Source organism: Macrobrachium rosenbergii, chromosome 12 (assembly GCF_040412425.1).
Source record: "Macrobrachium rosenbergii isolate ZJJX-2024 chromosome 12, ASM4041242v1, whole genome shotgun sequence".
NCBI classification, from domain to species: Eukaryota; Metazoa; Arthropoda; class Malacostraca; order Decapoda; family Palaemonidae; genus Macrobrachium; species Macrobrachium rosenbergii.
In genome coordinates this window covers 99,858,149-99,869,729 of record NC_089752.1, presented here as the reverse complement: position 1 = coordinate 99,869,729, position 11,581 = coordinate 99,858,149, and the positions used below count along the sequence as shown (strand labels likewise).

The following is an 11,581-nucleotide window of genomic DNA, read 5'->3' as shown; positions in this document are numbered from 1 at the left end:
AAATGACCGAAAGGTTCATCTTAAGTCAATACCTTCCCACAATTATTCAACAGTAGGATTTCTGATGCAATAAATTCGTCATGAACAAGCATTCAATAAATACACAGTGAGAAAATCAATTAAATCGGGCGACTCTGATGTACAGTAGGCGTGCCTTCTGAACGATCATTTTGATATTCTGTATTTTGGTAATGTTGTTCCGCCTGGTTCCTCTGCCTAAAAATGATGACATAAACTATCCTTGTATTATATCTCCGGTTAATTTACGGCACAGTATTTGATCATATCTTAAAATTGATTAGTCTTCAAGAAGGTTAAGAAGGCTGTAGAATAAGATAAAACGCGCATACCATTTCCGTTTCTTTAGAAGAGTTTGGACTTATTAGAGATGACTCGTGAAACATTATTGGAACATCATTTTCATTTGGGTGCAAATGGCGACTTCACATATATTAAGATGAGGTTTTCGAGAAAGGAAATTTCCAGCTTATTGCCGTTGTGTGGTGTGTCTGGGGCAGCTAAGTGATAGGAGGTTGAGTGGCGGTTTGTCATAATGGTGTGTAAAGATGAGGTGTGCCAGTGGTTCAAGAACAATGAGCCACATCACCGCCTCGAGTTGCTCTGTGGCCTACTAAACATGTGTTTACCACTTGAGCTCAAGTTTATCAGTACATGTGTGGAAGACCTCGGTAAGAGGGACTTCCATGATCTCAGGGAAACGGAAAGCAAAGCCAACAACTCTGATGAAATAGCCCAATTGTCTACTGTGCTCGATGATAGGACGCGTAGCAAGTTGATAGTGTGGATTGCTCTGCTCAGCCCAATGAATCATACGTGTTCGAGTCTCTTGTATCAAATTCTCGTGGAAGCCCACCAGAGCCCCGGCGGTGCCACCGAGACCGTCAACCATGTCAAGGAGATGCTCCTCATTTACACGATGGTGTTACACCACCCTGCCTTCACCTTCGAGCAGAAGCGCTGCATCGCAGAACTACACGGAGCCACGAAAGCTCTGGAGAGGCAGCTCGAGGTTCCCCACAAGGAGAACGAGGCTCGTCTGGGCCAAGTCCTGTCGCCCACTTATTCCTCTGTCACCGATCAGGAGGTGAGCACTCTGTGCCCTACCACCCCAACCCCCAACCCCCACCCCCCGCCTGTCACGCCTGAATGTCACCCGGCCTAGGCCACCTCTTCATTCTCAGTACAGCATTTGTGTTAGGGAAAACTTAATTCTCCCGTTTGGTTCATCAGGCGATCCGTTATAAGCCAACAATTTTTTGTTAATGAAGACTCCAAGATTAGGCTTTATCTCATAAATTTGTGTTCTGCCATTTGTTGGCCCACACTGGCTGCCCCGTTTATTTTTGGTTGTCTAAGTTTCCTTACCTCTATAGCCAAGACCCAGATCTAGGCCTAATTTGAATGTAAAATAACAGGTCAGATTAATTTGAACATTTAGCCTGATTGTAAAGAAAATGAGGCAATTTTTGTTAGGATTCCCTAAATGTAAGGGCAATTTGGGCACAACCTTGTTAGGCTAGTTCAAAATCGTAACATTTCTATCTACCCAAGCTTGTGTTAGGCTAAGTTACTTGAAATACTCATACCACACAACGGGCCTACTTTGCTTAACCTACATGGTTTATTTGTTGCTTTGATTGTATTTACTTGTACACCATAAAATTTATCATAAAGGTAATTCAGTGCATGCAGAGCTCATACCTTTGTTGGATGCCGTGTATATTTTCTTATTTTAAAAATTTATGGATAATCACATACCTTGGCCTGGTTTTACAAAATGAAGTAGCCTAAACACAGAGAATTCTTTGTGATTGAATATGTTGCAGAGGGTTTTCTGTAAAAAATTGGATAGTTAGCAGAATGCTGGGACCAGGCTCTATCTCCATACAAAAGCTTAACCCATGTTAACAATGCATAGCGTTAGTGGTTGGGGGGGTCCAGGGTGGGGCATAACCTCCGGGCCATGTCAGGGCACAGTACCCTGAGTAAGGTTAGGAAGGTAAGGTCTGGTTAGGTCAGGGAATGGCATTGTAGAAAAGGTCAGGTTTGTTTTCGTCTGCGGAACCTGTTCCCGTCGTTCTCAGCTTGCCCCTAAAAATATGATATCCCCAATGGTGAAATTGATCTTTTGGTTGTTTTGCATCATTACAAATGTAGAATTTGGCTATTGGGTGTACTTAATTCACTTAATTTAACAATCCAGATTAGTTCATCTGGTGCACATCAAGATGAACAAAGTCATAATGTTTAAGCATCTTGAGAAGCATAATTTTAAAGGTATTTATGGTGTGAATGTAAAAATAATTATCTTATAATTGATAAATGAATTTATAAATTGCCAGTGAAAATAAATGTTTTTCTCTTTGTTTCTTGGAAGTAACTAAAAAAATAGTATCTGTTCAAGGCAGCATAATTGATTGGTTAAGTCTGTATTGTGTGCTTGGGTTGCTGGATGCTAAGCTTTCCTGTATAAATGTAAAAAAAAAAAAAAAATTCATACTGGTTACTTGTACAATATGCCTTCCCCCCCCTTCACACCAATAAACCCTTCTGGGCCAACTAGGTTTGTTAGGGGCAGTCAGTGATTCTGCTGTAGATAATTAATTGGTACCCATTCTGAGTATGTACAGATCCTTATTTTGGTAAAACTGAAGACTTCTACTGTGGTCTGGTTCCCACCAGTTGCAGATTGCAATATTTTCCACCATGTTTATGTTTGTGTCTTTTGCTTGTGTTTATAGGATTTAAAATCTTTAGCTTATACTTTTACATTCATCTTCAAGGGGCTGGCACTAAACTTGGAACCCATGTTGCATGTAAATTGCTAGTTACCAAACCCAGAGGGGTGCAATATTAGTCTTCAGTTTTACCCTTTGTTTTATGAGCTATGGTAGACAGAGATGAATAAACCTTACTTATACTTATGCAAAAAACTATTTTTCCACTTCATCATGTTTTATAAAAAACCATGTTGTTCCTCCAGAAATACAAACCATTGTCTTATGTAATTATTCCTCAGTACAAGTTGGAAACATTTGATGGTGGGCAGGTGAGGGTGGAGTCCCTGTTCATCTGCCACAAGCCAGCACTTTCCCTTCAACCATTTTGTTGGGCATGTATAGTATTCTTTGTCTGACTAGTAATTAAGGCCCTTTGTTCTGTGTTTCTTCTTCTAGTGGAAGAAAACAAAAAGTGAAAAGATGAAACTAGTAATAAAATCTGTCACTGGTAATCTAAACCCAACTGCAAGATAAGTAAAGGGAATGACAATGTAGCAATAAAAGCCAGAACTAGACATGAGATGATTATAAGTGAAAAGATTTAATGACAATTATAGAAATAAAAGCCAGAACTAGAAATAGGATAATGATAAGTGAAAAGAAGAGTTGGAAAATAAAGTGAATTAGATAGTGCATACCCAAAATGAAAAGAAAAAATTAAACATCAACACTTTTCCATCAGTACCTAATTATTTTTACAGGAAGAAGTAATTCATTAAAAATTAATATCTTATATAAATAGACAAGCAGGAGGATGTGAAAGCTGCATTTTCCCTGAAAAAGTAGAGGATGTGAAAAATTTTTTAAAATTTTGCCCTGTATACAGGAAATAAAGAAATGACTTATCGTAGGTGAAGAGACAAATAGTTGGAAAAGTTTTTATTCAGTGAAACTCTTATTGACAAGAAAGAAGAAGTCTTATGTCATATGCTGATATAATCATTATTTTTATTGGTAGATAAGCCCGTTCATATGGAACAAGCCCATAGGGGCCATTGACTTGAAATTCAAGCTTCCAAAGAATATGGTGTTCACTTGAAAAAAGGAACAAAAGGTCGTAGGAAATAAAAAAAAAAAATATACAGTAAATAGATATAAATGTAAGTAAAATATTGAAGTACAAAGAGAATTGTTATAAGATAGTAATACATTGCATCTTCACTTGAACTTTTTAGGTTCTAATTGTACAATATCCTCAGGGGAACTGTTTCAGAGTCTGATGGTGTGAGGAATAAATGACCTTCGGAACTGAGAAGTTTGACAGTGAGGCTCATGTACTGTATATTGGTCACTCAGCAGGAAAAGAGGGTCAGGGATCAGTTGTGAAAGTAAAAGTTCTCAGATAAAATACAGCTTATGAAAAATGACTGCTAATGTTAAGAAACAGAAACCTATCACCACAAACCACTCCATCTAAAAGGGATAAAGCTTTGACAGAAGAGACATCCACACAAGTACAAAATCAAAATAAAGTTCAGTAAATATCTAAAAATAGAAAAAACAAAAGCCAAGTGAGGCACAATGAGGAGGCAAAGCCTCGATCCTGAATGTGTGAAGGATGCGTGTGAGTGGTTGCTTTATGCCCTCAGTATTTGTGGATCCCCACAAGTTAGTTCATTCTGCAGGGTTAGAACTTATCACCAAACAAAGAGTGTGGTGGGTGTTGGTGTTAGCATTGGTGGAAGGCCAAAAGATATTTGCAGGTATTTTTGACACTTCCAGATTTTTTCAGCTACTACACTTCCTCCAAGACAGCCCTTTGCTTAATTCTCCTCTGGCTTGGTCCAAGGGGCCACTTTCATGAGGGTAAGCAGCAACCAGCATTCTCTTTTCAAGCGTTGCCCCAGGTGCACATGCCAAGCTCTTCCCAAGTAAGGCTGCATCACTTGTTTGTGGGCTGCCACTGCCGACCTTTCCTTGCACATGTGGCTATCTTTTGCTGCATTTTTGGACCAGTGCTGTTGTCCCTACTAAGGAACTCGCCCTTTTTGAGACTCCTGTGGCAGTTGTCTTGCCTGTAGATAACATGGTACTGTATTGAGAACATGCAGTACACCTCTCACGTTGCTACCTGCCATAACCATACCATCTGCTGTAGCTGAGGAGAGTAAAACTCATGGATGGAGAAATGTGAAGAAAAAAAAAAACACATCCTCCTCCTCATACACTTCATCTTTTTCACCCCTTCTTCCTCTCAGAGAAAGATGAAGAGGGGTCGGGTTGTCAGAGGCCAGGCTACTCTTTTAAGTCATCACTTTTTTGAGCTGACAAACTGCTGTGTATTGCCTTAAACAAAAGGCAGGACTTTTGGATCAAGTTTTTGTGAACAACATTGTGGTTAGTCCTTGGTGTTGCCACAGTCATACCTTCAAGAGCCTAAGTTGTGTTCAGTGGCCTTCAGATCTAGGAAAGTCAAAAGGTTGCTTCTGGGCCTTGACATAGATCCTTACAGGCTCTTTCAATACTTTTTAAAATGACTGGTGATTTCATTGCTCCTAGTTTTGCTACTATCTTCAGATTAGTTGGACTTGCAAGTTTTCCTTCTGTTTTATTATTAATAATAATTATTCAGAAGACAAAACTTATTTGTATGGAACAAGCCCACAGGAGCCAATGACTTGAAATTCAGGCTTCCAGAGAATGTGCTGTTTAGTAGGAAGAAGTAGATGAGGTAAAGGGAAGTATATAAAGAAGATATCCCAATTATTAAGAAAAACTAATAAAAATAAAAGAAAAACATAAAAATATATTAAAATGCAAGGAGAATAGTATTAGGGTAGTAATGCATTACGTCTTCGCTTTAACTTCTGAAGTTTGAATTGCATGACGTTCTCTGGGAGGCTGTTCCACAGTCCAACAGTGTGAGGAATAAAGGACCTATGAAACTGAGAAGTTTGACAGTAAGGCACATTTACTGCATATTGGTGCTGCTATTCAGCGAATCTGAGTGCTCCCGGCAGGTAAAGGGGATCAATGTTCACTTGTGAATGTAAAAGATCTCTGTTGAAATACAACTTATGGAAAAGTGACAAACGAGACCATCCGTCTAGGGTCCAAGTCATAACTGCTACTACTGTATTAGGAAACAGAGACCTACCACCAAGAACCACTCTACTGTATCTAAAAGAGATAAATTCCTGCCAAAAGCAGACATCCACATCGGAGAACAGTATTCTAGTAAAGGAAGCACAAACGACCTAAAACAGGTTGCATTGATTTTATCACTGTTTTAAATAAATTAGGCCTTAAAAACAAACAATGCTACCTAACTTTTGTGTGACATTTGCTGAAACTTTCATTAGATGTTGCTCAAAAGTTAGATGCTAGTCAAAAGTTACACCTAAAATAGTTGAAGCCTCAGACTCATTCAGCAATGTTCCATCCACCTGAAGGGGGTGGATGGGGTGGGAAATCTGTACAAGATTTGCTAATCAACAGTGTTTTTGTTTTTAGTCCTGCCTCGTACCCCACCGACTGCACCATTCACCGATCTGGTCCATGTCCCAATTGAGGCTGAGGGCAGCTTCATTTCTCTTAAGTGGAGAATTTACTTCACCCCCCAAGTATTGTATCATTGGCATATTGAACAATGTTGTTTTCCAGGCCAAAAGCCATATCACTTGTATACACTAAAAATAACAGTGGACCAAGAACACTACCCTGTGGAACTCTAGACAAAATAGGTCTTGGTTCACTCAAGATCCAGTCTACAGCAACTCACAGCTGCCTGCCTGTAAGGAAATCTTGAAGTAATCCTAAACATATCCACCCACTCCAAAACACTAAAGTTTATAAATAAGTGCCTTGTGTTTTACTAAATTGAAAGCAGCACTAAAATCTATTTGAATTATGTACTCTGCGCTCAAAACCCCTATCAAGGTTCCCTTGCAAATATCAAGTCAAGTCTGCGAGAGCATCGCAGGTACCTAACTACTTCCTGTTTGGGGGAAAGGAAACATTGCTACGTTACTTAAGGGACTAAGTCCGTCTTCATGCCTTTCAGAATATAAGCCGATTTAAATTATCCCCTCTTTCATCTAAGGTTTTTGAGAAGCTGCTCTTTAAATGTTTTTGTTGATTTATAGAAGTTAATATCATGCTACCAGCATTACAGTTGGCTTTTGTAAAGGCCTTGGTACTTATGATGCACTTTTGTCAATATCTACCATTTTGCACAGTGCTCTAGATCAAGATGCAGAGGCATGCATGGTTGGTTTAGATTTTAGTGCAGCCTTTGTAAATTACAAGGTACTTATTTACAAGCTTAGATTAATAGGGACTAGTGGATCTATTATTAATATTTCCAATGACTTTTTAATAGAACCTGAAGGGTCTGCATTAATGGCCAGTATAATAGCTTTAGTAATCTCACTTCAGGCATTCCTCAAGGCAGTGTTGTTGGACCTTTGCTATCTATAATCACTACTAGTGACATGTGACAAGGTCTGGAAAACAAGTTGATTACATAAGCCAGTGGTGCTACTTCTAGCTGTTGTTTCTTCTCTGTTTCTTAGGTCTGTGGCTGCAGTGTCCTTGAATAGAGATCTGGCACATATTCATGAGTGGAGCAGTTTCTGGGGCATGAAGCTCACCCTTCTAGAATTCTGAGTATGATAGATAGTCAGTCCAGAACACTTTGCCTTTGCTTCCTGATAGACCTAAACATTTAAATGGTACTGTTTTAAATGTCAGTCTTGAGATGTAGGTGCAACTTTTGATCAATGTTAATTGATTTTTGAGAAGCATATATGTGATATTGCTTCCTCTGTTTGTCAAAGTTATCTTGTATTATATCTAAGTGATTTAACTATCTTCAATTTTTGGAGTACTGTTCTCTAGTGTGGTCTTTGGTTGCTGACTCTTATCTCAAACTCTTGGACAGAGTTATGTCATCAGTCAAGTTTATTTTGCCAACTCTTAATGCTGACTTTTGGCATTGACGAGTTTTTTTTTTCGCATAAAATGCACTCCAACGACAAACATCCTCTTCACTTTCTTTACCTGACCTAGCTGTTTTTCCTTGCAACATTAGGCAGTGTTTTGTTGCACAGAATGTCTTATATTCTAGTATGTTCAATACTACTCAGTTTGGTTGGAGTTTTACTTTGGCTGCTAATAAAGTTTGGAATAATTTGCTTAGTGCTGTTGTCAAATCTTTTGACCTGTAGATGTTTAAGTGTGGAACAAATTAATTCTTGGTATCTGCTGTCTCTGGAATTCAAATGTATCGGTCTTATTTTCTATTCCCTCATATTTATTTATCACCTTTTCCTAAAACCTGTTTCTCTCTGTAGGCAGATTTCCATAAGGAGTCCCCTTGGGTTTATAGTCTGTTGACTATCCATATTGGTTTACAGCTGAAGATTTAAAGAAAGAAAGTAAAACCATTTCACAAGAAGTCCCATTGGACTTTGAGTAGGTCACTTTTTCCTTTGAGAGTTGATGATAGTGTTCACTTACCTGTGAGTAGGTCACTTTTTCCTTCAAGAGTAGACGTCAGTGTTCTCTTGCCTGTGAGTAGGTCACTTTTTCCTTTGAGAGTAAATGACAGTGTTGTGAGTAGATTACCTTTCCTTCAAGAGTAGACAACAGTGTTCACTTGCCTGTGAGTACAGTAGGTCCACTTTTTCCTTGAAAGTAAATGACAGTCTTCACTTGCCTGTTGAAAGTAAACGACAGTCTTCACTTGCCTGTGAGTAGGTCACTTTTTCCTTCAAGTGTTGACGGCAGTGTTCACTTACCTGGAGGAGGGACATCTGCTGTAGGTAAGGTTGACATGTTGTCTTAAGCATGTTCAAAATCAGAACCTCTCCAGTCTTCTTAAACATGAGGATTCCTCTATGTTTATACATAGCTGAGGTAGGCAGAGAAGGGAATTTGCTGCCTTCTTGCACTGCATGGAGTGTGCACGTACAGACAGAGGATTCATGCTTGACAGTTTGCTGCTATAAAATACCCTAGTGGTATTGTGGTGGACTGTGTGCAAGTGTTCATGCTGATGTTCATGGTGTTCCTGACTTATCCAAGCTCCCAGTATACATGTGGACAACAGCGTATTACATAGCCTCTTCTGCCTTTAATTCCAGTCAATCACAGGGAGGTCTGTAGGAGTAGACCACCATTTAGTGTGCTTGTTCTGTTCACAAGTGAGCAGGTTAGCAGTTCGGACCACCTGGTCCTATCATTCATATCAGTGGTCCCAAGAGTGCTCACTAGGGCAAAATGGTGTCAGCCTCTTAATCAGGAGAATATCCAACTTGTGCTTTGGGTGATCTATTAGGACCTTTAGGCACCCTGCTTCAGAATCCCTCCGGACTGAGTTTGAATGGCACTTTCAAGGAGTTGTAGATCTCTTTCTTGAGCATATTGTTCTCATGGAAACAACCACAACTCCATTGAAACATATCTTGTCAATAGAGCTTAGTCTATGATGCACTCCTGTGGTGAGACCATTGGTCCAACAGCTGTCGTCACGGCTTGCTTGAGGTGTTTTTGGGATAGGTTAACAATCTGGTTTGTTTCAGAAGGTTCCCTGTTATCCTGCAGATTAAGCAAACTACTTCCCTCAATGTAGACACACCAGATAAACTTCTGGATGCTAGGGGATGCAGAGGCTACTCCCCTTTAGGTTGACTAGTCAAGCTGGAGATTGACAAATAATGGGAACTCTTACTGAAAGGTACTTCCTTCACTGCTACCAAGCCAGTTGCCATGGCCCCATCTAGGCAGCTTTGTGTCCTTTTGAACCAGAGGGCAAACTGTGATTTGAGGTGGTGACCATATCTTTATTCTTCTGGCTGGGAGTAGCAAAGTTCAGGTAGCAACGGAGAGATGTTCTGATAGCTGGGACCTTGATCCACTGCGCATTCAGGCCTTTTGGGATTTATAGGGAACAGTGTCAAGGCCTTCCAAAGTTGGCCTGTTTGTGATAGCCCAGAACAAGAAGTTACCAGTTTATTGTTCTCCTTTCCAGGATCCTAAGGCTTGGGTGATAGGTGCCTTTCTTTAGGATTGGTCGGGTCTGAAGTTGTACACTTTAACTCCGTTTGCAAGTTTAAGGAAGGTGTTGAACAAATTTAGGGAATTTTGAAAAATCAGGATGACATTCATACCGACATGGTGGCCACTAGGGAATGGTTTCCAGATCTACTTCCCTGGAGTAGAGATCTTCTCAAACAGCCACACTTCACGAGATTCCAAAACCTTTACATGCTTCAACTAACTGCATGTAGACTATCAGCCACCTTGCCAGCTCAAGGTTTTTCAAAAGTATCACAAGAGTCTATCCTCAGGTCTAGAAGAAATGCAATCCTGAAGTTATGTCAACAGTAGTGAGTACCCTACAGATTGTGGCATTTTGACTTGGTGTTTTTGCTTCCATAGACAGGCCAAAAATCTGTGGTCCAGGCTGTTAGGGGTTGTAGGTCAGTGCTCTCTTTTGTCTTGCTACATCCCCAGGCAGATGTTGGTGATGATCTGGATCTCAAAGAAGTCATTATCTCTTTTGAGATTGAGAGCCCCAAGATATGTAAACCTCTTACTTCGAACCTTAATTTGGTTGCAAATTTTAGTCTTGAGAGCCTTTTGGATCCTTTGAAAAGGCATCTTTAAAACATTTAATGATGAAAGTTCTCATGTTAGTAGTGCTGGTGATTGCAAATAGGGTGAGTGAACATCAAGCCTTTTTATGAAATGTTGGTTTCTGCAGTGGGGATGATATTTCTTTCTTGCCCGTGTTCACAGCTAAGGATGATTTTAAGGCAGTCACTTAAGAGCTTTAAAATTTTGAACGTGACTTCCTTTGTGGGATATGAAGATGCTCTCTTGCCTTGTAACAGTGATTAGAATTAACTTAGAAAGGTGAAAATCCCTCAGAGATGAAGTTAAACATTTGTTTTGTGGAGTTAGAAGACCAAACAATTATGTCAAAGAATGCTATGCCCCTTTTTTTGTTTGCTGTCTGGTTAGCTCACAAGAAACTTGACCCTTTACTTGATGAAATACATTGTGTTTATGATCAGTAAGTACGTCACTTAATGTTTTGAAGAATTTTTCTTTCTTTAGAAGACATAGTTAATGCAGCACAATAGGGTTACTATATAATTCCATTTTGTCTCTCATTGCTTGAGAGATGTAGAGATTTCAGTTACTGTATAATTGCAAAGCTTGTATTCCTCTTGTCAGTGGGGACAGTCTTTTTCTGAACTAAATGAGAGAGCAGATACGTTTTCTTATTTCAAGTGTTTAAATCCTGGATTTGAGTGTTTGGGGAACATGAAGGTTCATTGTATGGTAAAGGAGTGTACTTTTGTATCTTTAGGTATAGCTTTTAAATTTGGACTTATTTGTTGGGCTTGTTTGACCCAGGCAAAGGGGCCTCCTTTGACTCTTGCTTCTAAAGAGGCATCTGTCTCTTTAAGGCTTCTTTGATTATGCTGTTGACAAGAACCTTACTCCCAGTTGTGGATCCACCTCCTGGCAGCAGTACTTATCAGGAAAGCTCTTAATACAAGTGAGAATGTTTAATCACTTGGCTGGGCACACTTTTTGCTGTACTAATGCCTTTGGATACTTATCTATAGTTAAAGTACAAACCTTTCCCTCCTCACATCTTAGTAGGTTATCGAGATTTTTTCTGATGAGCAAAAACATTCTACATGTCTGAAGAACAGGTGAATTGGACAATCCATTTAGGTCACCCAAGCATTCTTCTCTTTTCTTTGAATGCTGAATACCTAAGGCACAAAGATGTAAGCTAACTTTAGCAGTAGGCAAGTATC

The 11,581-nt window shown here is 39.5% G+C and overlaps 1 protein-coding gene across 2 annotated transcripts in view; it reads left to right on the top strand.

Moving 5' to 3' along the window:
• The first annotated feature begins 384 nt into the window (after window positions 1-384).
• Window positions 385-11,581, top strand: part of LOC136843788 (uncharacterized) — a 111,937-nt gene continuing 100,740 nt past the window's right edge. For both annotated transcript variants that reach the window (XM_067112517.1, XM_067112516.1), the window contains exon 1: window positions 385-1,105. In XM_067112517.1, coding sequence (XP_066968618.1) covers window positions 554-1,105 — 552 coding nt within the window. In that variant the 5' untranslated portion in view covers window positions 385-553. The remainder of the gene's footprint in view (window positions 1,106-11,581) is intronic.